At 42.2% G+C, this 26,135-nt stretch overlaps 1 protein-coding gene across 4 annotated transcripts in view; it reads left to right on the top strand.

The window, feature by feature from the left end:
- The window catches only part of ASH1L (ASH1 like histone lysine methyltransferase), a 151,513-nt gene that overhangs the window by 112,546 nt on the left and 12,832 nt on the right, over nucleotides 1–26,135 (top strand). For 3 of the 4 annotated variants that reach the window (XM_067539158.1, XM_067539159.1, XM_067539162.1), the window contains 15 exons: nucleotides 7,255–7,328; nucleotides 8,926–8,971; nucleotides 9,239–9,359; nucleotides 11,478–11,684; nucleotides 12,693–12,839; nucleotides 13,919–14,027; nucleotides 14,208–14,369; nucleotides 14,561–14,655; nucleotides 16,876–17,033; nucleotides 18,163–18,315; nucleotides 18,743–18,797; nucleotides 18,901–19,033; nucleotides 19,813–20,061; nucleotides 20,478–20,564; nucleotides 21,198–21,288. In XM_067539158.1, the coding sequence (XP_067395259.1) occupies nucleotides 7,255–7,328; nucleotides 8,926–8,971; nucleotides 9,239–9,359; nucleotides 11,478–11,684; nucleotides 12,693–12,839; nucleotides 13,919–14,027; nucleotides 14,208–14,369; nucleotides 14,561–14,655; nucleotides 16,876–17,033; nucleotides 18,163–18,315; nucleotides 18,743–18,797; nucleotides 18,901–19,033; nucleotides 19,813–20,061; nucleotides 20,478–20,564; nucleotides 21,198–21,288 (1,887 nt within the window). Of the gene's footprint in view, nucleotides 1–7,254; nucleotides 7,329–8,925; nucleotides 8,972–9,238; nucleotides 9,360–11,477; nucleotides 11,685–12,692; nucleotides 12,840–13,918; nucleotides 14,028–14,207; nucleotides 14,370–14,560; nucleotides 14,656–16,875; nucleotides 17,034–18,162; nucleotides 18,316–18,742; nucleotides 18,798–18,900; nucleotides 19,034–19,812; nucleotides 20,062–20,477; nucleotides 20,565–21,197; nucleotides 21,289–21,795; nucleotides 21,868–26,135 lie in introns of those variants that run through there. The other variant, XM_067539161.1, reaches the window with a different exon arrangement.

Genomic DNA, 26,135 nt, shown 5'->3' on the forward strand with positions numbered 1-26,135 from the left:
CGAATATGGCAGGTGACCAGTTTGGCTTTAGAGAGAAATCGTTACTGAGCTTAAACACAAAACGGAAGCTTACAAGAAGTGGAAGCTTGGTCAGATGACTAGAAAAGAGTATAAAAATACTGCTCAAGCATGCAAGAGTGAAATCAGGAAGATCAAAGCGTAATTGGAGTTGCAGCTAGCCAGGGACGTGAAGAGTAACAAGAAGGGTTTCTACAGATATGTCAGCAACAAGAAGAAGGTCAGGGAAAGTGTGGGCCCCTTACTAAATGGAGGAGGCAACCGAGTGACAGATGATGTGAAAAAAGCTGAAGTACTCAATGATTTTTTTTGCCTGTGTCTTCACAGACAAGGTCAGATCCCCGACTACTACACTGGACAGCACAGAACAGGGAGGAAGTAAGCAGCTCTCAGTGGTGAAAGAACAGTTTCAGGACTCTTTAGAAAAGCTAGACATGCATCCAGCCCCATGGACTTGTATAATGTATCTAAGGATGCTGTGAGGGAGTTGGCTAATGTGATTGCAGGTCCATTGTCTTTGAAAACTTGTGGTGGTCAGGGGAGGTCCTGGATGATTGGAAAAATGCAAAAATAGTGCTTATCTTTCAAAAAGGGAGAAAGGAGGATCTGGGGACCTACAGACCAGTCAGCCTTACCTCAGTCCCCAGAAAAATCATGGAGCATGTCTTCAAGGAATCCATTTTGAAACACTTGGAAGAGAGGAAGGTGATTGGGAACAGTCAGCGTGGATTCACCAAGGGCAAGTCATGATTGCCTTCTGTGATGAGATGACTGGCTCTGTAGACGTGGGGAAAACGGTGGACGTGATGTATCTTGACTTTAGCAAAGCTTTTGAAATGGTCTCCCACTGTATTCTTGCGAGCAAGTTACAGAAATATGGGTCGGACAAATGGACTAGAAGATGGATAGAAAGCTGGCTAGATCATCAGGCTGGCTAGATCAACGGCTTGATGTCTAAGCTGGCAGCCAGTAACATGTAGGTACCTCAGGAGTCAGTCCTGGGTCCAGTTTTGTTCAATATCTTCATTAATGATCTGGAGGATGGGGTGGATTGCACCCTCAGCAAGTTTGCAGATGACACTAAGCTAGGGGGAGTGGTAGAGACACTGGAGGGAAGGGATAGGATACAGAGTGACCTAGACAAATTGGAGGATTGAGCTAAAAGAAATCTGATGAGGTTCAACAAGGAGAAGTGCAGAGTTCTGCACTTAGGACAGAAGAAACCCATGCACTGCTACAGACTGGGGACCAATTGGCTATGCAGCCGTTCTGCAGAAAAGGACCTGGGGGTTATAGTGGACAAGAAGCTGGATATGAGTCAACTGTGTGTCCTTATTGCCTACAAGGCTAATGGCATATTGGACTGCATTAATAGGAGCATTGCCAGCAGATTGAGGGAAGTGATTATTCCCCTCTATTTGGCACTGGTGAGTATTGTGTGCAGTTTTGGGCCCTCCACTACAGGAAGGATGTTGACAAATTCAAGAGAATCCTGTGGAGGGCAACAAAAATGATTAGGCAACTGGAGCACATGACTTACGAAGAAAGATTGAGGGAACTGGGTTCGTTTAGTCTGCAGAAGAGAAGAGTGAGGGGCATTTGATACTGGCCTTCAACTACCTGAACGGGGTTCCAGGGGGCATGGAGCTAGGCTGTTCTCTGTGGTGGCAGATGACAGAACAAGGAGCAATGGTCTCAAGTTGCAGTGGGGGAGGTCTAGGTTGGATATTAGGAAAAAGTTTTTCACTAAGAGGGTGGTGAAGCACTGGAATGGGTTACGTAGGGTGGTGATGGAATCTCCATCCTTAGAGGTTTTCAAGGTCCAGCTTGACAAAGTCCTGGCTGGGATGATTTAGTCTTGCTTGGCCCTGCTTTGAGCAGAGAGTTGGACTAGATGACCTCCTGAGGTCCCTTTCACCCTAATCTTCTATGATTCTGAGATGGACAGGATGAGAAATACCATAAACACTTTTCTTCCATTATTGTTTGGATTTTATTTTTCAGTTTTTCTGCTTACTCTACATTGTCAAGACTTTAATCTAGTTTTAATACTGGTTTAACAATCAGAAAATAAATGTTACTCTTTAAAAATTGTATATTTTGCTTAAATGTTGTACAGGAATTTTCTTTTCAAACCAGTATTAAAGTAGGATGGAAACCAGTAAAATAATGAACATCTATGACACACAAACGTTAATAAATCCTCCCCACATACCTGTGAGTGGTTTTTAGCTTCCATTTTCTAGATGTGAAAATGGTGGTATGTACAGAGAGTTTAAGTCACTTGCTCGAAGTCACACAAGTTGAAATTCACCATTGTGCAGAGGGCATGTGCAAGACCTTTGCATCACTTATGTCCTATTTTGAGAGTTTAAATAAGACTTAAGTGATGCTTAAGTCTTGTGCTGACTTTCTGCACAAAGGTGAGTTTTACCCACAATGAGCATTAGGATTAGAGCTCAACAAATTCCTGATCTTAGTCACAGATTCAGTCCACTAGACTATACTGCTTCAAACTAGTTTATAGTTTGATATAAGACTTCCAGACTGAGGGGGTCCCAGTCACTTCCCAGTACAGCAGCAACCTATCTAAAATGACTTTAGAACACAATTGTCTAGAGCACTGAACAGAGCACATAGGTGCAAACTTCCATTGTTTTGTATGGCAACATTTACACTGGGAAAAGGGGTTCGTAGGGAACTTTGCATTGTTCAGAAAGAATATCCCACCAAATGTTTTTCTTTGATTGGAATGTCTCCTTCAGCCAACCCCTTGTGTGTTGTGGTGGGTTATTTCGTGAAACACCAGCTGAAGGATATCAAAGACTTGCATGTGTAAATCAATAACCATGAACTTTTAAGAATTAAAATTTCAGAATTAAAGGTATTAAATTTAAATTCCAAGAAATCTCTGAACTTTCTCAATAAGTTCCTCCTTTTTGTAAAGTTCATGTGGCTTTGTCCCACAATTGAGCTGTCTCTCCAGAGGCTCAGGTTTAATATGCAGTGCAATGATTCTGTTCCCTTTTTTCCACACAAGGCTATGACCTCCAGTTTATTTGTACCAGCAGACACAAACAAACTTCTACAATAAAGATAAGGCTGCTTTAATTACTCTATATTAGGTAGCTGGAGAGTGGTTTAACTACAGAATAGAGTTACAAGGTTTAAATCTCTGCCAGATAACTTTACTAGTGCCTGCTTAATGAGGGCTAGAGAATGTTCCATATTCTCCAGGCTCCGTGCCAGGGCACTTGAAAGAGCCTTTTGTTTTACCCAGTGAGATCATAGAAGTGAAAGCAAATTCCCAGCAGATTTAGCTGTTTCCTGGAACCTGCTAAGGATAAATAAAGCTTTGAAAATAACTAATTTAAGTGTAAGTTGTAAGGAAAACATTACAATTTTTATTTTCCAGTTTGCTCAGTGATGGAGGTATGCATTTGAATCTAAATGAAACCACAGAAATTATTGCTAGAAGAACATGAAGGGGCTTGTTTAAACCCAGGAAAGCCAGGAAATTTGGGCATTGGGCTGACACTTCATCTTTATTCATCCCTTTTGGTTTCAGATCTTTGCTGCAATATCTCAACAAAATGACAGGACAACATTTTAATCTTAACTACAAATGTCCTGGTATTTGTGGTGTCAAACCCTGACACTTGTAGTAGCCAGGTTCTTAATGGATCCATTTCTTTCTTTATGAAGAGGGAGGAGAGCTGGGGGTTACAATAATCTTTGAAATGAAGAAAAATTCTGCGAAAATGGCAGAAACTCTGTGTACACCAAGAAATTGAACTATTGCTGAAAATGTTTTTCAATATCACGTCCCCTTGAAACATTATTAGGAATGGTCTTGTCAAACCTACACTTAGTGTTTAAGCCACTGTCAATACCAGTTCATGGAAACCAATTATTGAAAGTCATTTTCCGCACTGGTTTATATTTTTAGGTATAATGGGATTAAGAGTTGGGACTTTAGACCTTAATGCAGTGATTTCCAGCCCATTGGCCAAAAGTGTCAAAGCAGTCCACCACTCCCCTCCCACTGGCTGCAGAAGGGAGCTACTGCCTAAAGACCCAGGCAGAGCACGCTACAAGACTGGTGCAGGTTCCTTGCTGAGGCCAAGGGGATGGGAGATCAGCGCTTCCCTCCCCTGGCTAAAGCAGGGAACACAGCAAAGCGCTCAGCCAGGGTCCCTATGCGCTAGGGTCCCTGCTGGAGCCAGAGGTAGGGGAGCACTGATCTCCCATCCCCCTGGCTGCAGAAGGAAGCTGCTGCCTCAGGACCCAGGCAGAGTATGTTGCTGCAGGGCTATAAGATCAGTGCAGGCTTCTTGATGCAGCCAAGGGGATGGGAGATCAGCAGGGAGTACCGCAAAGCCCTCCACCTGGGTCCATAGGCTCGGGAGTCCCTGCTGGAACCAGAGGGAAGGGAGATCAGTGCTCCCCTCCCCCAGCTCCAGAAGAGAGCAAAGTTCTCTGCTTGGGTCCCTAGGCACTGGGGTCCCTGGTGGAGCCAGAGGGAGGGGAGCACTGATCTCCCGTCCCCCTGACTGCAGAAGGGAGCCACTGCCTAGCGACCCAGGTGGAGCACACAGGATGACAAGACACATGCAGGCAGGGGGACAATCTGCCTCCTCGTTGAACTCCTTCCATCTGGCTACAGTGGGGGAGGAGGGCTGCTGGCAGAGCAGCCAGGACCCACCATGCTTGAGGAGGGGCAGGACTAAAAATCAGTGCCTTCCGGTTTGGCATGCACTTAGCAGGCCACCCACCATGACCTAGCTGCCAGGCCACGTGCTTCAGTGTGTAGTGACAGTCACTCATCTATACTAGTGCTTTGTCTGTGAGTGTGTGACATACAGTGAGTAACTATTTTACACCTACAAATTAATGTAAAAATGAGCACAGTAGCATCAAAATGTTTACAAATTACTACATATTTAAAGTAGTCCTTAATGGTGTATACATCAATACATTTTTTACAAGTAGATAGACGGGTGGCCCTTCAGGGTTGTAAAAATGATATTTTTGACCTTCAAGCCAAAAATGTTGGGAACCATTGCCCTAATGGCTCCTCCCGATCCTTCTGGTCTATTGTTTAAAATTAGTTCTTTGGGAAACTATTTGCATATATTTGTTGTCTGTGCTAGATCATTCTAGTTCTTTGGGCCCAGTGATGAGAATTAAGGAGAGTATCAAACTTTACTTGAAATTTCCTAGTTAGACATTACCAGTGAATAATATATGAGTCAGAGCTTCTCTCCTTCAGTTAGATAGCTGTTTTCTTTTGTAACTTTCCTTAAGTAACTTTACTTCTGAAAGTTAAAACAGATTTGTACTGGGTAGTATCTGTGTCCTCTACTGACTGTCTGACTCCAGCTGTTGAACTAGGAAGGAGTATCTCTTACACAAAAACATGGGATGGGCTGTAGAAATAAAATGTGTACAATAGGTTTTATTCAGGTCACTTAACGCTGGTTATGAAAGAGGAAGTGATATGAATATGTGGACCTAGGAGTCAGTGAGCACTTTGTATATACTGGAACCCTACAGTCCATAGCCAGATAAATTGTTTTTAGAAATCTCCTTGTTAAGTTATGCAGCATAATGCTAGCAAAAAGAGCCGTTTGTTGTTTCATTGGTTAAGAAATCAAGTCTGGGGCAGAGTTCAGGAATTCTTGTCTAGGTGCTTGATGACCAACCTAGCTACTATCTTGTGTCGCTCTTTATAAAGTATAGTTCAGTGCTAAGTGTTCCATCTCTTTCATCCTCCTCCTTTCTTCATTGTACAATTTAGTAAATCAGAAGTGCTTAAATGATTCCTCTTTTCTTCTAACATCTTTTTTTAATGTCATATAATAAAAATTATAGATACAGTAATAGTCCTGCTGCTCACTTTGGTAAAATAAGTAGGAAAAAAATTAGCCTTCCTGAGCAAAACTGATGGGGATGAAACAATGTAAAATAGATTGAATGCTAAAGAACACCATTGACTTTCTACTTGCCATGTTTTTTAATATACCCACTTGTACTGCTTTCCTAAGTGCTGTATACTGGGAGCAAGGGGAGCACTGAAGGGGATTCAGCTGATTCTTAGGAGCACCCAACTGAGTAATTTATCAGGATGACTTGGTCAGATTTTCCAGAAGAATGTGAAGAAGGGAGAGCATCAGTTGCTTGTTTTTAGACATCTCACACTGATAGGAAGCACATTTTTATGAGGATTGGCAAGATCCACAGTGTTTCCCTTACATAGAGGGCAGGGCTTTGTGGATCAGAGAATTTCACTTTGAGCCAGGCTGGGAAAAAATCCAGGATAGTCCCACCTTTTGGAAACTTTACGCGGAGATCCCATTTCAGTACATTCATGGGGCGGAGGGGAGAAAGGAGAGGAGGGAAAGGGATGGGGGGCGTGGGCAGGAAGATTCTCCTTCTACATACTAGTCCATAGTTTGGGGGAAAGGGAGTTGTGAAGAACAAATGCCAGGATGAAGTCCTGACCTAAAAGCATAACTGTGGAAATTGCTAATGGAAAGGATCTGTTACTGCACTGTTGGGTCACGAGGATCCCGCTGTACACACATTGTCCATGGTAATAACATTGAGGATAATACAACGTGAAAAAATACTGCATAACCAGAGTAGGTACCTTCTTGGAGAAAAGAGATTTTTGAAAATTAAAAGGCAAGTCTTTTTATATCTGCAAAATTTGTTCTGTCCCTCCAGCTTCTCACTTCACAGCAATCTCTCCTGAGAGAACTTGTGCAGGGTTCCTAGCATTGTTGTCAGGAGTGTAGCTGCAAATATCAGAGTTTTCTGAGCTCTTAGGCCAGTCATCAAAGTACAGTTTAAGACCCCACTCCACAGAAAGCAGAGTGCAGTTCCCCTCTCACCTTCCCCAGCAAGCCGGTCTTCATATTTGCAAGTACAGTTGTGTCCCTGCTTAAGAGGCAGCCACTCATTCAATACCCATAAGAATAAACCTAGCTATGACACTAGTGGAAAGCCAGCAACACCAGCATGTTGTGGTCCTTTTTTGGAAGATTTTTACGGACGTTTTTCCTGTGTTGCCTCTAATAAATAAAACATTTGAGGATTTCTGCTATTCTCCCTTTTGGTATTTTCAGAGGCTGAGGGGCTCTGTCAGAATGTGGGCTTTTTGCCTATTCATGGTCCTCTTTCCTCATGAATATATGGGAATGAGTGTGTGACATATGAACCATTTTGTTTCAGGGAAGTATCTGAGACAAAAGAGAATCGACTTCCAGCTGCCATACGACATCCTCTGGCAGTGGAAACACAATCAGGTAAGACAAAAATGTTAGTAGGTGCCAAGATTGCATTCAGAAATGATAGAAAGAGATGGATTATTCCACCACAGCTACAGTTACATTTTCTGAGTATTGGTAAATGTTCATGTTGATGTTAGTGACCGAAAAAAGTAATTTACATATATATATTTAATGTGGACAATTTCCACTTTTCCCTTCCCTGCAAAATAGCAGCCGTCCACTGAGTTTCTGAAAAAGCCCATCTTTAATTTTGCTATGGACTTTTATTTTGGTAGTCCACCTACTTTTTATAAGAATCTTGTTTTAGACGCGCCTCAAGAGAATTCAGATGTACTGCCAACAGCACTGAGAAATTTCAGGCCTTATTTTTCTTGGATTAATCCCAGCAGAGTGGAATTTATTTTTCACTTGCAAGTTGAAATTTTCATACTGAGGGGAGTGGAGAGAATGTTTAACAGTCACATTCTTTTTAAAGATGTTTAAGTGTGTAAGACTAAAAATAGGGATTTTTTAATTTTTCCTAAGAAGTCTCCACCAGGGATTTAACACAGGATTTAATGCCGCAGTGTAAATCCATCTCCATCTCTACAGCAAGAAATGAGCTCTAGGAGAAGTAACCTAGCCATGAGCTAAACAAATTCCCAAGGTAGTGTGGCTCCAAGTGCTCATCAGAATACCACCAGAGTTTAATCTTAAAATAGTGAAAGCTGTTGACATTCTAGTTGGGGATTGTTCCTGGCTTTGACTTCAAGATTATCTACATCTATCAATATCTTATCTATATAATAATATTACATAGATAAAAATTGTATTTATTTGCGTATACACTCCTTATCCACCTAATATCTGAAGACTTATGGAATCATTTTGTTGCATGATATCTGAGACATTTGATACTGAAGATAGTGCAGTACATTCAAGAAGTGAATTGTAATTATTCTTTTAAAACTTAATTAAAAGGAGAAACTATTAATGTTACTGTATATTGAAATATTAGCTAGAAACTAGTTCTGTAGCTTATATAGTGAATGTGTAAAAGTGGAAACTCCTTTTTCCTCTTGTCCTCTTCTTATATATAGCAAATTATTCTGACAAAAGAATCTTCATTTCCCTTGGTTCCAGCCCAGAGATCATGGGCTTCAATTCTGATTTCCCAATTCTTCCCACTGTTCTGAGTATCAATGTACTGCACTGCCATTAGAGCAGCTGCCCATCCTCAAAGTGATTTTAAACAAGTATTCTCCTCTGCAATACTGAGGTGAATACTACCCCAAAAAACGATGTCTGTCCCCATGGATGTTCTGTTTTACTTGGCCCTGCTTGCTGTGATCAGACAGTATGGAGGAATAAACCAAGTTGGAAATTGTGTTCAACGAGCTCTTAAATGTAGGTTCTATTTATTCAGATACATTTTTAATCTCTCCTCTGATGTGCACGCACAGAGAAATAACCTGAGCTGATGAAGAGAAATCTTTATGCATATATATTATTCAATAATTAACATAAATATATACATATGAACAGAGCATGCCCATCATTTTCCTGACACTTGTGAATGGCAACTGCAGTTGTGCAATGTATTAAATAAAAACTTCCTTTTTCTTCCTTTTAGTTGTACAAAAAGCCAGATGTCCCACTTTATAAAAAAATCCGTTCTAGTAAGTAACATTATTATTATTATTATTATTATTGTTGTTGTTGTTGTTATTAATTGTATTGATTACTTTATATAAGTTAGGGTTTCATTGTACACTAAGCAGTGTAACTATGGAACTTCGACATGACTTCCACTCTTTCACCACCCTCTGTTCCCCAGAAGACTAGCCATCCACCTTCTCTGCCTTCTCTCGTTGGGATGAAAGCATTTCAAATAGTTCTGTTTTAATCTGGAAAAAATTATTTGTTTCCCTGTTTTCTTTTTCCAGATATCTATGTAGATGTGAAGCCTCTCTCTGGTTATGAGGCCACCACCTGCAATTGTAAGAAACCAGATGATGGCGATGGCGATGGCAATGGAAAGGGCTGTTTAGATGACTGTCTGAACAGGTAGGAAATATGCTGACTGTGCACGATAAGGGAATTCCCCTAAACAAGCTAATGCCCATAAACTACTTGAAAGATAGAGACACGCTAGGTGTGATCAGAAGTCATCACTCTGAAATGATCCCAGGACATCAAAGTATGGATACAGAAACTTACAGCATAGTTTGCTTTACTAGCTACTGCTTTAATAGTAAGAGAGCATGCTATCTCTCTCTCGCCTCTTCAGACAGGAGAGTAATCTATTGGGCTGTGCTTGAAGATTTCAAAGACCCATTTTACTCCATGGACAATAATAGAAACCATTCTCCTCATGTTTCCTTTTGAAGAACTTTAGTTTGAGGACAGGAAGGAATATCTCAGTTCTTCTGAGGTCAGATCTATGTTCAGAAAAAGCAGTTGCTGATGGAACTGGAAATGGACAACATAGGAGGGAAGGGAATGGAGGGTATGAAGAAGGAACAGGAATCCCATGAGGAGGAGAGAAAGACAGTGAAGTTGTTATCACAAAGAGAAGAGCCAGGAAGAGAAAGTAAGAACAGAGACGCATTATAAGGATTTTGGATTCCATCCATGACTATCGGAACAGTTCTCTGTAAGGAAGAGCATGAAATTTCTTCAGTCTTAGGGACTAATGATCAACTAACATCTCAGACTAATTTGCCATTTTATTATGATTGAATCAACTTTGCTTATGAAGTTGTAAGTGCTAAGAACAGCTCTAGTCTGCATAATATAGGTTACCAGAGAGGTTACATTTTTAAAAAATGATAATCTCAGCTATTTCCCATTGTGCTTGAGGTTAAACAACACCCTACCTCCCCAGGGCTCATGTCCCTCACAGCTCTCCTGACATTCAGTAAAGAATTCTTTTAAGAATGTATTTAAATTTTCTAATGTTTCTTCCAGAAGGTATGGAAAGATCAGGACTTCCTATTCAGCACAACATATCCCCCGAATTGAGCATCTGCAGTTTACTCAATCTCTTTGGAATATTGGCAAAGATTCACTGCCCTTTCTGATTCAGGCCTGTCTTACAGCATAACTGGAAGAATTAAAATGGAACATTGTATCAGAAATGTTATTCTTCATCATCCCAAAAGCAGAACTAGTCCATAATCTTCTCCAGGATTAAACTCATAACATTCTCCAATGGATAGTTCAACAGAAAAAAAAACATGGGGATGCTGAAAAAAACAGGTTGCACAAATTTCTAATAGGTATCCAGAGATTAGTATGAGGGATGTATATACCTTTTACTAGCCAGTCACAATGCAAAAGGTATTGAGCCTGATTCTCTTCTCCACAATGTGACTGCTGAAATTGCAAAGAAGCTAAACAGACATAAGGATGGAGAATCAGGACTGAAGACTATTGAAATTGCTATTCATAAATTATGCTACATGCCCCTTTAAGAAGCATAGTAGAGATAGAGCTAGGCAGGAAATGGTTTTCCCATTCTGGGAAAAGTATTCAAAATCTCAAAAAATTCATCCCCATTCAGGACTCAAAATTGAAATCTCAAATTTTGCAAATTAATCTGGAAAAAAATCAGTTCAGATCAATCAAAATGTTTCGTTTCAGTTTCAACCTTTTTTATTTAAAAAAGACAATTGTATTATAATTAGTTTAAATTTTGGAACAAAAAGGCATTTTGACTTTATCAACATAAGTTTTCATTTTGAAAATATTGAAATGAGACATTTCAACAATTTCTAAACCTTTTTTCCAAAAATGTTTTGAACTGAGAAATTCATTGAACTAATCCTTTCCCAGGAACAATTTCCATTTTGACAAATTTCCATTTTACAACCAAAAAAGCTGTGCCAAAACATTCCCAATCAGCTCTAATGAGAGGTTTTGTTGGCTTTGCATATTCACTTGGATGTGTAGACTTACAAACTTCCATGTGACAGACAGCTCATTGTATTGCTGTTTCTGAGAAAGGAGCTGAGACTGATTATAATGAGTTTTGTGGCAGAGGAATGAAAGGGGATCACAGTGTCATCAGAGATTTGGGGAAAACTGATCCTTTTAACAGGATTTTACAGTGTGTTTTGCTTGAACAGTAGCTCTCCATGTATGTTTACCATCTTGCTTTAGCTTGTTTGTCTTTGATTTTAGGATGATCTTTGCTGAGTGTTCCCCTAACACTTGCCCTTGTGGTGAACAGTGTTGTAACCAGCGGATTCAGAGGCATGAGTGGGTGCAGTGTCTGGAAAGGTTCCGTGCTGAGGAGAAAGGATGGGGTATTCGTACCAAAGAACCCCTGAAAGCAGGACAGTTTATCATTGAATATTTGGGAGAAGTTGTTAGTGAACAAGAATTCAGGTAGAAACTTGTTAATTACTGTTTTGAATAGCAGGCTCACTAAGTAGCTTTGAGAACACATTATCCCTTGTGAGGAACTAATAACTTGGAATGAGGAGGGAAGGAAGGGGTAGTATATTTTTCTATCCACTAGCACCAGGAAGAACCCATAGAATATAGCATGTTAATCAATAAACTTTTCTTCAGTCAAACTGAGAAAAGTGCAACATAGTACATGCAACATCTGTTTTCTAAATGCCCAGTGCCACATGTGAATATAAATTTGATACAGAAACAAACTCTATATAGGATTCCAATTGTACAAGACAGAATCAGCAGGCAGCATTGTGCAGGAAAGGAAACAAGCCTTTCCAGGTGGACATAGAGACAAACAGGTGGGACGTTAATACCTGATGAAAGGAATAAATCCCTAGTCATGTTAACTACATGCCAACTGCGAGGCTCAGTCAGAGGACAAATATAATGTTTGCCTGAAGAGTGAGCTGCTGAAATGGCTGAACCCATTTCTGCACTGCTAAGGAGGGGCACCCCTTACCCTAGGATATAGCCCCAGGAAACAGTGTCCAACCCCAGAAAGCCAAGATGGAGAGAAGTGATGATTTTGGAGAATATATAAAAATTCTGCATACATACACATGCACACAGACCAGACAGCATTGTACTTGCACAGTCCTCTTCCATGTGCATGTGATCAAGATGAAGTCTGTACAATTAATTTGCAGAACAAGAGGCAGCATGTTCTGGAGGAAACCAGCTCCCAAATTCTAATCCCAGCTCTGCCAGTGGCCTTGGTCAAGTCACTGCTCTTGTCTGTGCTTCCGTTACCTCATCTGTAAAAACAGAAATGATAATCCTTATCCTCTATCTCTGGATGTAAATGTAAAGTGTTACAATTGTCTTTCTAAAGCCACCTCACAGAATTCCTGCACATTCTGTTTCCATATTAACTGTGTGTCTGCTTTGATTTGACAGTTGGAATCACGAGAACTTTCCTTTGTTGCTTTCTAGGAACCGGATGATTGAACAGTATCATAATCATAGTGATCATTATTGCTTGAACTTAGACAGTGGGATGGTCATTGACAGCTATCGCATGGGCAATGAGGCGCGATTTATCAACCACAGCTGTAATCCTAACTGTGAGATGCAGAAATGGTAAGGAACAAGTACTGTATGTGCTGGACCTCTGGGTATACCCATAGTTAAAATGTAGGTAGAATGAGCATTTTAGAGAAGCTGGTCTCACTATATGGGAGAGATGAGTTGGCCAGAGATTGAAACAGCATCAAAGTATTGACTAAGGGTCTAGTATTGTGTAAAACTTATCCCATATTGCTGTCAGGTAAATGTCACATCTGAGGCAGGCTATTGGCTTGCATGGACCTAAATGGTCTGTTCTGGTATGGAAGTGCCTATGTTTTTATGTATGTCATAATGCCACCTTACTATAAATCATTAAGACTAGATGGTGTGGTAGGATAATCCATATGTTCTTTCCATCTGGCGGTTCAAATGTATTTGTGAGTTAGGATAATAGTAAAAGAGTCTGAATTTACCACTCCGTGTGGTATTCTCTACTTAAGAAAGACCTACTGCTAGGATAGCAGAAAATGCTGTGGGTAGGTATTGAGTGTATTACCAGAGGTGTGTGGGGGTGACTTCACAATGGAATGTTGGGTGTGCATAATACGATTAATAATGATAGCCTGGTATGGGTGCTTGCTACGCCTGCCTGTACTTAGTGTGGCTTTACCCAATGCTAATTAGTTTTTCCTTTGTATGGACATGAAAATTCAACACAAAAACCTAAGTAAAAGAATTATGGAAATTAATAGACAGTAGATGTATTGAATGATAATGTGAGGTCAGGTGTTAGTTTCTGGTTCAGAATGAAGCCCTGAAAATAGGTGAATTTTTGGCCCTTCGGGGTGGTTCTTCAATTTGTGGTGCCTAATGTGATTTGTGGCTCCTCTCACTTTGAAACCACAATTTCCTACTCTTTGTAAGTGCAATATACATTTATTTGTTCTTGGAGGGCTTTGTAGTGAGAGGGAGAAGCAGGAATGATAAAAACGAGGAATGTTTGGTTCAAGACCCAGTGAAAGTGCTACTTCCCACCTTTGAACATTAGCACTAATTTTTCCCATCCCCAGTCTTTTGGCCACCACCTCCAGTCTTTGCTGCCCCTGCATGATGATAAAAATCAGGAACATTTAATTCTATTTTCTCTACAGGTCTGTTAATGGTGTCTACCGGATTGGGCTGTACGCACTTAAGGACATGCCTGCTGGTACTGAACTGACTTACGACTACAATTTTCATTCATTTAATGTGGAAAAACAGGTGAGGCGTGCACTACTAAATCTAGATGAGTCTCACAAAAGATAAACAATTCTGTGCAGATTAGGGGTTATTAATAAGACCATACTGTGCTGTATGTAAGTGAGCTGGTGTTTGGTAATATGGACAGATTCTTCCATTGTTGAGATTTTCTTAAAAATACTTATTCTCTTTTCTTCAAAGCAACTGTGCAAATGTGGATTTGACAAATGCAGAGGAATAATTGGGGGGAAAAGTCAGCGGATGAATGGACTCTCAGGCAAAACCACCCAGCCTGTCACCACACACCGAAGGCCTGGACGATCGAAAGAAAAGAGGAAGTCAAAGCACAAACTCAAGAAGAGGGTGAGTACTGAAGCCAGCTCTTCTCATATATACAGGTTCCTAGGAAATCAGTCTGTGACAACCAGACCAAGATGAAGCATATTTGTTATGTACATAGAACATTGGAGAAACGATATTCAGAGATTGTTGCTCAAGTGAGCTGCCGTACCATTTGTCCTTGGCTTCTCTCATCAGAATTATCTATTTTATAGAGAGGCCACATGCCAGAAGAATCTAATGAAAGTGTGAACACCCCAACCAGGCTGACCCCCCAGCTTCAGATGAAGCCTATGTCCAACAGGGAAAGGTAAGGAAGGATTTCAGTGCTGCTTTTCTCCCCAGCAATGCAGTGTTGCTATAAAATCAAAATTAATCTTTTCCCCATAAAATAAAGCATCACAGAATGTCCAGTTGAAGAAGGGGAGCTGGGATGTATGATAAATGGATTGTTAATTATTAGGATTTGTTGTGGATCAGACAGGATGTGTTGTCCTCAATCTAAAACTGTGGCATTACTATTAGGACAGCCTTTAAAATCACTGTTTTAGGTTTAGGGTTATCACTAGTGGGCTGGAGAATGCACATACTACATCAGTGTTCACATTGCTCCTGAGTTGTTTTACTATGTTACTCCTAGAATCAGGCACACCTGTTACAGCCCAGTGTAGACCACACAAAGGTACAATGGTGGAGTTGTCAGGGCACAGATAACCATCAGGTTCACAAGGCAAGATAATGGACTGACTGATGCAGGACTCAATTAATAAAGAATTGAAGAAGGATAATATAATTGTCAGTCACCTTGGGTTTATGGAAAATAGATCCCATCAAAGTAACCTGTTACCTTTTATTTATTTATTTTTTAAATTAAATTGCAGATTTGGTTGATAAATGTAATAGAGTATATGTAATATACTTAGATTTTTGTAAGACATTTAATTTGGTATTGCATAACATTTTGATTAAAAAAATAAAAAGCTATAAAATTAACATGGTACACATTAAATGGATTAAAAACCGACTAACTGATAAGTCTTAAAATGTAACTGTAAATGGGGGGAGTCTTTGAACAGGTATGTTTCTAGTGGGGTCCTGCAGGAACTGGTTCTTGGTCCTACGCCATTTAATATTTTTATTAATGACCTGGGGAAAAATAAAGTCACACTGATAAAGTTTGCAGATGACACAAAAATTGGGGAAGTGCTAAATAATAAAGAGGATGGGATACTGTTACAGAGCAATCTAGATCACTTGTTAAGCTGGGTGCAAGCAAACAATATGTGGTTTAATATGAATAAATGTAAATGTATACATCTAGGAACAAAGAATGTAGCCATACTTATAGGTTGGGGGACTCTTATCAGCAATTCTGAAAAAGACTTAGGGATAATCAGCTGAACATGAGCTCCCAGTGCGACACTGTGGCCAAAAGGGCTAATGTGATCCTTGAATGCATAAACAGGAATCTTGAGTTGGAGTAGAGAGGTTATTTTACCTCTGGTTTTGGCACTGGTATGACTGCTTCTGGAATACTGTGCCCAGTTCTGGTGTCCACAATTCAAGAAGGATATTGATAAAGTGAAGAGGGTTCAGAGAAGAGCCACAAGAATGATTTAATGATTAGAAAACATACCTTATAGTGATTGAGCTCCTTGAGTCTCTCTGTTTAGTTTAACAAAGAGAAGATTAAGGGGCACCTTGATTGCAGTCTAAAAGTATCTACATGGGGAACAAATATTTAATCATGAGTTCTTCAGTCTAGCAAAGAAAGGTATAACACTATCCAATAGCTGGAAGTTGAAGCTAGACAAATTCAGACTGGAAATGAGCCATATATTTTTAACACTGAGAGTAATTGACCATTGAAACAACTTGCCAAGGGTCATGGTGTATTCTCCATCACTGTCAATTTTTAAATCAAGAGTAGTTGTTTTTCTAAAAGATCTGCTCTAAGAATTAGTGTGGGGCAGTTCTCTGGCCTGAGTTAGACAGGAAGTCAGACTAGATGATCACAATGGTCCATTCTGGCCTTAAAATCTATGAATCTGTAACTGTGTTATCAGCAAACTGATGTATTTTGGAATTATGTCTCCATGAGATCTCTCTATGAGATCTCTTCTGTCTTACAGGGGAGACAGAACAGAAACTTGATGGCTGCAGTTGGACATGCAGATACCTATCATTACCATTGTCATTAATAAGAACCACACTACTGGAGTGCAGTTCCAAACACACCATCATCATCATCATCACTTAGTTACCACAGCAGTAACACATGATCGGACATTTCAAAAGGCACCAAGAAAATAAGTCTTAGACCATCATGAACCCATTTAAAACAAAGGGTTCCCATCACTACCTTCAAATGGAGCTCTGCTATGCTGCATAATAGATGCCATGGGATATCCCCACAGTACTTCCAAATAGATTTAGGACTATCTAAGCTGTTGCCTTCTTTTCTTCTGCTTCCCATAGCCAACATTAAGACAGTGAGGTGATTTGCAAATGCTTTTTTTTATTTTTGCAGGAATTTTGTGCTAAAACGTCATGTTTTTCTGGTACGGAATTGGGAGAAGATTCGGCAAAAACAAGAGGAAGTGAAACATGTCAGTGACAACATCCACTCTGCATCATTATATAATCGCTGGAATGGAATCTGCCGTGACGACGGCAACATCAAATCTGGTGAGGCCTGCACAGTCTCTTCATGTTACCACTTTTTTTCTTCTGGGGAACCGAGTCAAATCACATTGGTTTGAAAGGTTTATCGCCATGGATAATTCAAATCAGTTCGTCTCAGGTCAAATAGAAAGTTACTACCAAGTCCAAATAGCTTTTTAAAGACAGATTGTGGTGTTTGTGTACAGATCTGTTTTCACTGTAACGTTGAATGAGGAAGAAACTCCCTTTATAGGCATATTATTTTATTATTGTTCATTATGGGGTTTTACACTTTCCTATGAAGCATCCGGCAGTGACGATTGTCAGAGCCAGGGACTGGACTGGATAGACCACTGGTCTGATTCTGTACAGAAATTCCTGTGTTCCTCTGCTGGACCCTGAAGACTCACAGCTCCCACTGGAAATGCTGTTGTTCACTTAGAATTCCTGTCCCTTCTCCCCACAGGTGATTTTTTCAGATAAGGAGAAAACTGATGTGGCCATTTTAGGGAATTAGCACAACATCATAAATAACGCAGGGCAGGATTGGTCCTTTAATGAGAAATAAGCTGCTCAGCACCTACAGCAGCACTCCACACTAACTTTGAGAGTTCCCATTATCTTCATAACAGTGAGCATCTCTAAGAGTTTAGGCCTTTTAGAAACAATGTTTTCTGGCTTGCCATCTGTTATCGGGATGGGACATATGGCTGCCACAGTTACAAATCCTGCTCCAAAACACCACTCCATTCAGAAGATCATATTCTGCCCTCAGTTACACCCATGCAACCCCATTCCAGCATTTGGTCCCCCCTCTGGAAGCTAAGTAAGAAATTGGGACCTACACACTTTGGTTCAGATTCCCTAGTTTGTTCTAGCTGCTTTTTTCCACTCGAGCAACACAAAGTAGCCATAAATCAAGCTTAACTGGCTAGAGCAGCGCAAAAGAGCCAGAGCATACCAGTGAATCTGACCTTCTACTTTTTATTGTAACTCAAACCACTGTCAGTGTTAAAAGGAAAGGCTTCTGAACTTGATTCAGGAGAGGAGACATCATCTGGTATCATCTTAAGTATTCAATTTGAGAAGAGGACATTAGTTCCTCTTGAGGTAGAACTTCTATATAAAGGTTTTTCTTTTTCTCCTCTTTCAGATGTCTTCATGACCCAGTTCTCAGCCCTCCAAACCTCCCGTTCTGTGCGAACACGGCGCTTGGCTGCAGCTGAAGAGAACATTGAAGTGGCTCGTGCTGCACGCCTTGCACAAATTTTCAAGGAGATCTGTGACAGCATCATCTCCTACAAAGGTGAAACAGACAATCTAATGATAGCCTGCACTGAGACCTTATCACCCTTCAGAACAAAGGGATGAGTGTCTGCAGAGTATAAAATATTTCAGGACTTTAAACAACCACCCCCCTGTTACTCCTTCTCCTACCCCCAGCTCCACCATTTCCCACAACCTCTTCTGCCACCACGGGTGGAGCTGTCCTACAAAAGTATTTTTCATTGATTCAGCTCTGTGATCCAGTGTACATGATCATGCTGGAGAACTGATCTCCAGTGCTGTACATGTGAAGAGTGCCCAGCAGCCAGTTCATTTAAATACCCAACAATCCACATTCCCTGTGTCTGAGGGTGAAAACGGGGCTTTCTTTAGACTGAGTTCACCAGTTACATCTCGTTTAGCTCTGATATGGCAAAGCACTGTTCAGCTCTGTGTTTCCTTTACAGATTCTTCCAGACAGGCTCTCGCAGCTCCACTGCTGAACCTTCCTCCAAAGAAAAAGTAAGTTCTGGCTTCTCAGACCAACCTGTAATTTTATTACAGTGGATTTGCTCATCTTTGAAGTGCTGGTGAGAATGACACTATAGATTCCCTCCTGTTTTAGAAATGCAGATTACTATGAGAAGATCTCCGACCCCCTGGACCTTGCCACCATTGAGAAGCAAATCTTGATTGGATATTATAAAACTGTGGAAGCTTTTGATGGGGACATGCTGAAGGTCTTCCGGAATGCTGAGGTGAGGCTGCCAAGGCATAAAACTACTGCACAGCCAGTGTGGGTGTGGCCTGAATTAATGGTCATGGCAACAGAGGTTCTTGCAACAGAGAGAGAGATTCAGATAACTCTCCCCTGACAAACCGAGTAAGTGCAGAGAGGATGACACTGGTAACTTGCTCACTTCAGTGTGCACTCTATACTCGCTCCAGGTGCATGGTGCCAGCAAAGTAAAGGCTTGAGAATAGTGTGTAGCTTTCCAGCCTGAAGAGACCAGATTGCTTCTCAAAGGAATTAAATTGTACTTAGGGGCATATAGGAATAGCCAAGGCACATGCACCTGCCTCTAAGACATGTGGGGCAGGCCCCAGAGGTACACAAGAGCTGGCAGGGCAAGAATATTGATCCATAAACATATGGAGATGGGTAGAGTGAATATAGGTACTTCAGAGGTACGTGAGGCCAGCAGAGCAGGCCGTCTGACCAGGATGCACACTGAAGATAAATCATGGAGGCTAGGTCCATCAATGGCTATAAGCCAGAATAGGCAGGGATTGCTGTTTGCCAGAGGCCGGGAATGGCTGACGGGATGGATCACTTGATGATTACTTGTTCTATTCATTCCCTCTGAAGCACCTGCCATTGGCCACTGTTGGAAGACGGGATACTGGCTAAATGGACCATTGGTCTGACCCAGTATGGCCGTTCTTATGTTCTTAAGAGGTGGGCGGAGTGGATGAATGTGCCCAAGGCAGGGGGTGTTTAGAAGAGTGAGTTGCTTCTTTTGTATTCTGTATTCAGAAGTACTATGGCAGGAAGTCTCCAATTGGGCGTGACGTATGCCGACTACGGAAGGCGTATTACAATGCTCGCCATGAGGCTTCTGCCCAGATCGACGAGATTGTGGGTGAGACAGCAAGTGAAGCTGACAGCAGTGAGACGTCCATCTGTGAGAAGGAGAATGGGCATGAGAAAGATGAGGATGTAATCCGCTGCATCTGTGGCCTTTACAAAGACGAAGGACTCATGATCCAGTGTGACAAGTGCATGGTGAGAGGGAACAAAAGGGAGAGGGAGTGCCAGCTCCACCTTCCCCATGGTGAATAGTTCCTATCCCCACAGGTGATAGGACAGATTCCCCCTTCCAGATTCCCCCTTCCTCTCCAAAGATAATTTAGCACCGCTGTTTCCACACGGAAAATGCAAACAACACCACTAGAGATAGGAGCTAACACTCCCATGAAACAGCCGGCAATATCTTTATATAGAGAAGTTAAAACTCCAGCAATGACAAATAAAAACCAACAGATCTTGTTGTCTTTCATCTGACAATGTGTGAAGTATTTCACAGGAAGCCCTGTATTTTCTTTGGGTTGCTTATTCTTATGCTCTGTCAATCTGCCTCATGAGAGGTGCTTTATTTACAAATTATCACTCAGGTCTTCCTAATCAGGATTTCTTTGTAGGTTTGGCAGCACTGCGACTGCATGGGTGTAAATTCTGATGTTGAACACTACTTGTGTGAGCAGTGTGACCCTCGATCCGTGGACAGGGTAAACTATTTTCAGTTGCTTTTGCTCTGATGCAACAATCAAAACTATAACATTTCTTGAATTTATATTATTGTATGTGCCAGTTAGCCAGAGTGTAACTAATCTGTGGAGTTAGTAAAGAATGAACTGCTGCTCTCAGCTTTGTGATGGCATGCAAATAATGTAGGATCCGTTCACAGTTCTCTCTCTTGGGCTAGCAAAGGCAGAAAGCAAGCTTCTGAAGCAACCCATGTCAGATTTTATCAGCAGCAACAATAATCAAATTGGAAGCAGATTAGTAGCAAGAATCCTACATCTCCTATCCCAGGAAAAGAGAAACCGCACAGAAAAGTTTCTCCTTTTTCCAAGGCAGAAGGGTCTGGTGAAGCCAGTATAGGATTGTGTGAGGCCGAGGGCTTTTGACAGTTCAAAGATGACAGAAAATATGCACCTGAGGTTTCAGCTTTACATTACAATCTCTTTAAATCTTCTTTAATTCTGTTAAATATTCATTGTTGTTCTGTGTCCAGATGTACTGAGCATTTCCAAGAGGGCAGCAAATGTGGTTGACATCATCCCCAGTGTTGGACTGATCGTAAACAATGTAATGAAAGGGTCAGCACACCTCACCAGTTCATTTCTCTCTTTTGCCAGGAGGTCCCCATGATTCCTCGTCCCCATTATGCCCAGCCTGGCTGTGTTTATTTCATCTGTCTGTTACGAGATGACCTGTTGCTGCGCCAAGGTATGTGCGTTCTCTGGTGACTGCTGTGATTTCCATCAGAAAGGAAGATGCAGAGAGCTCTCTGACCTTGATTCAAACACATGCATCTTTGATATGAGTATGAAATCATGCTCTTGGCTATTACAGAGGTGACACATAGTGAGGAGGCTGAGATGATACAGACTGATTGATTGGTAGGTATTAAGTTCCTATAACAGAGGCATGAGCTTCCTTCTGGCCAAAGAGAGAGAGCTAAGACAGCTGCTGGGAGTTAACAGGAAAGAGGAAGCCAAAGAAGAAAGGCATGGGCTTCGGCCATACTTTGGTACAAAGCTGAATAGATCATAGGACTATACAAGCTGGACATGGAAAAGACCTATTAGATCATCCATCCCCTCCGCTGCTCCTCACAGTTTATACTTCTAGTCATTGTTTCAATGTAGGAATCCAATCTCAGAGAGATCTCTGTCAGGAGACTTTTTCTGATATTGAACCTGAATTTTTCTTTTTCTTAATTTCATCCCACAGATACAGACAAGGTTAGAAAGAGGTCCATACAATATAAAGAGAACTGATCAAGAATGAGTTAAACCAGTTGGTATGTTTGTTAAGGGGTGTGGGGGGATGGGAGACTTTTCAGGAGAGGGGAGAGTAACTAAAAAAGAGACCAGGCAGCACAGTGCCTTCTCCATCCTGTGTCTGGGACTCTGGAATGCTCATTTCCTCAGCCTTTCTTAAGAGTCCCTCTGCAGCAACCATCTTGGCCACACCAAAGACATTTGGTTTCCTCTTTGTTTTCATTTCTGTCATTGGGTTGCTGATTGGGGGGATATTGGACTTTTAGGTTTGTTCCTTCTCTTTCTTCTAGTTTCTCTGTTTCAACTAATTTTTGTTCAAGTGCCCAAAGTCTTATTAATGTATTGAGGTAAATTTTGAAACTCCCATCCAATGCAGAGCTGTCGAAATAACTGTTGGGGCCACATGCTGCCCCTGCACAGATTTTCCAGCATACAGAGCTAGGAAACTCTGCAGTTAGAGCTGTACTCTATAGAATGAATAGGAACTCCCACTCCATAAATCCACTAATGCCTGAGATCCGCACCGCTCTTGGGACACCCCAGGAAGCAGGAACAGTGGCACGAAGGCTCTCGCCTTGCAATCTCTTGCAGCTGTAAACTGCCTTTCAGGGCAGAGGGGGAGTTATTCCTGTTCCACGCACGAGTAATTTCTGGATAAATTTCCAATTCAAAATGCACTTAGAACCTACTCACCTTAGCCTGGTTTGCAGACAGGCTCTCCCTGTGTCCAGAGGTCAATGAGGAAATGCAAGTGAGTCACAGCTCCTCCCCTTCACTGATCTGGTCATGTTTCTCTCAGGATGCTCTAAGAGTTGAGTCATGTACAGGAAATGCTGGAGTTGTTCTTCTGTCTCCCTGTGTGTGGCAGAGGGGGCTAAAGTTGTTTTTCTGTTTTTAAAAACTGAAACTTTATTTATTGAATATGTCAAAGATCTTAAACATTTTGATTTGCTTCCTAGTGTTCAGCTGGGTGGCCAGCAGCCCCTCTCAGCGTGTAAGGTTTGCCTCTCTGGCCTTTTAATAGGGAAGGGAGGTGTTCCCTAAAGAATAGTCCTTGACTCAGTGTGCCAAAGGATTTAAAGAGAGGCCTGTGGCAGCAGGGCATGTCATGGGCCACATAGATGAGAGCTTTCATTTTTGTGTCTACCATTTCTTGAAATATTGCAGTATCTCTCAGTTACTATGGTGATGGGCAGCAGTATAAATTCCTGAGATAGATTTGGGGGAAGGAGTCTAAGAGCCCCTTTTCATATGTACAAATTTGACAAATGATCTATTTTATTTTTTTATTTTTTTAAAAATTTAATCCTAAAATTGACTGGAAAATCCCAAGGCCCAGGGATCATGAAACCTTTCAGCTCTTCATGGAGCTTGACTTCTCAGACTGCAGCTCCAGTTGCCCAGCATCTCGTGTGACGCTTTGGAAGTAACGAAGGCACAAGCTGAACCTACTCTGAACTGAAGGGGGGAAGTTAGCTGAAGAAGCTATTCTTATTCCCTTCCCAGATGAGTATCAGTTTGTTAGAATACAAATGGACTGTGGGTTTTGCAAACAGACACCCAGTTTCTGTCTGCATGTAAACAGAGTTCAGCTTTGCAAGGCTCCACACACAACCATGAGGTGGCTTGGGCTGAAGGGTTTGCTGTCCTGGGGCATTCAGAGCTTTTCATTCATTGTGAATGGATTCAAATACAGATGGAATGTCTTTGAAATATTGCACATTAAATCCTATGGCATTCATTAGGAAAGGGATAGATAAGAAGACAAAAAATATATTGCCTCTGTATAAATCTATGGTATACCCACATCTTAAGTACTGCATACTGATCTGGTTGCCCCATCTCAAAAAATACATACTGGAATTGGAAAAGATACAGAAAAGGGCAACAAAAATTATTAGGGGTGTGAAACAGCTTCCATATGAGGAGAGAATAAGACTGACTTTTTAGGTTGGAAAAGAGACCATTAAGGAGGGGATATGATAGAGGTCTATAAAATCATGACTGGTGTGGAGAAAGTAGATAAGGAAGTGTTATTTACTCTAAGAATATAAGAACAGCCATACTGATCAGATCAGTGGCCCATCTAGCCCATTATTCTGTCTTCCCACAGTGGCTAATGCTTCAGAGGGAATGAACAGAACAAGTAATCATCAAATGATCCAAGGGTCACCAAATGAAATTAGTAAGCAGTAGAATATATGAACAAAAGGACCTATTTCCTCACAAAATGCACAATCAACCTATGGAACTCATTGCACCAGAGGATGTTGTGGAGTCCAAGACTATAGCAGGGTTCAAAAAAAGAATTAGCACAGTTCATGAAGGTAGGTCCATCAATGGCTGTTAGCCAGGATGGGCAGGGATGCAAAACCATGACCTGAAGTGTCCCTAGCCTCTGTTTGCCAGAAGCTAGGAATGGGTGACAGGATGGATCACTTGATGATTACCTGTTCTGTTCATTCCCTCTGAAGCACCTGGCATTGGCCACTGTTGGAAGACAGAATACTGGGCTAGATAGATCATTGGTCTGACCCAGCATGGCCATTCTTGTGTTGTTATTTTGAATTACACTTTGCATTTCTCCAGCATACTTGCTTGCTCTGAGTTCTGGGCCACACTCACTTCCCTTCTGTTTCTTCCTCCTCCTTCGAGTGCTTGCTCATGTCCATTCCAAGTAGGTGTGAATGCGCTGCGTGCACAGTTCGCTGGAAAGTTTTCCCTCAGAAGTACCCGCAGGGTCGGCTCTGGTGCCCCCTGGAGTTGCGCCACTATGGCGCTCTATTTAGGGGCCTGCCAACCCTTCGCCTCTTCAGTTCCTTCTTATCACCCCTGATGGTCACTTTGCTGCTCTTGCCTAGCAAGTGCTTCCCTTGTGTTTTGTTTTTTTCTCAAGTACCTGTAAATAGTTTGAATAGTCCATTTAGGTAGTTGTAGTAATTAGTGTAGTGTAGTTAAGATAAGTACCCTGCTTAGCGGGTTAACTCCCCTTCCCTCCGAGGACGAGGGAATGCCTGGATTGAAGTCATGTGGGTCCTGCTTGAAGCCTATGCCTAGGGATGATCTGCACTCGGCTGTCTGAGGTCTCGGGGAGTCTCACCTGAAAGAAAAGTGCAAGATCTGTAGAGGTGTCAAGCCTAGGACCCAAAAGGAACACAGCCAACGCTTGAAGTTCCTACTAATGGAGGCCGCCCTTCGACCTGCAGAGCAGAGAAGCAGGCTCATCAATGTCGGTGAGGAGTGCACCAGCTGCTACAAAAGAGCCAGTGGCAAGAAAGGAAATGGCACCAAGGGAGCCTTGGCACCGGCAGGCATCTCCAGCACCAAGGGGCCCAGCTTGATTAGAGAAGTGGCACCGCTCCCATTTCCCAGTGCAGGGACAGAAGGCACTCTCCGACGCCTAAGTCGAAGCCTGCAGAGGCTACCAGGGTGCGACCTTTGCCGGGACACCTGAGCCCCCAGCCCTCGACTTGGCACTGTTGACTTCAGGCCAGAGAAGAGCCTCGTCAAGTCCGGTACCGGTGGACTCCCCGTGTGGGGAGAGGGAAGAGGATATCCAGCTTGCCTCCACTCCAGAGACATTTGAGGCCGCCAGAGAGCTCATCAAGGAGACAGCTCCTCCACCATCTAATCACCTTCCAGAGCATGATTTGGCACCAAAAAGACCTGCTGTACCATCCAGGGGCAAACTGGCCATGATGGCTAGGTTGAGATCCCCGCGGCACCGCTCACCAGCACCGCCCCTCCATGGTCGCCGAGGAGTGAGCAGCTCTCATCTGATTCCAAGGCAGAGTCATATGCTTCACAGAGGAGCTGGCACCATAGCAGGCAGCGTAGATGGGAGACGCAGCCCTTTGCGGTACCATGGGCCGCGCAGTGGCAGGTGCCATCTCATTGGCCGTTTTGGATGCCTTGGGTGTACCACCTGGCTCAAGGGTCCCTCTCAGCAAGGTCCCACTTTGACTTCAGGCGCCAGAGACCGGCCCTCCCACTCAGTGGCAAGTGCCTCACGCGGTGCTGTAGAAAGCCCAGACCCTGGGACTGGTGCCAATATAGCACACAATCCTGGCACCGAGGATGAAGAGCCAGCACAGGACCCGTCGGGAATCCAGGGGTCAGGGCATCGTCATTCTCATCACCGAATGAGGCGGTGGCTGGGGCCCTACCTGCGCCAGTTCCAGATGACAGCAGGGCGCACCAAGAACTGCTCCGCAGGGTCGCAAAGAACATGGACCTCCAGGTGGAGGAGATTGTTGAGGGAGTGGACCCTGTGGTGGACATTTTAACACC

Source organism: Emydura macquarii, unplaced genomic scaffold (genome assembly GCF_026122565.2).
Source record: "Emydura macquarii macquarii isolate MOO-44397 ecotype Brisbane River unplaced genomic scaffold, CSIRO-AGI_Emac_v2 contig_527, whole genome shotgun sequence".
NCBI classification, from domain to species: Eukaryota; Metazoa; Chordata; order Testudines; family Chelidae; genus Emydura; species Emydura macquarii.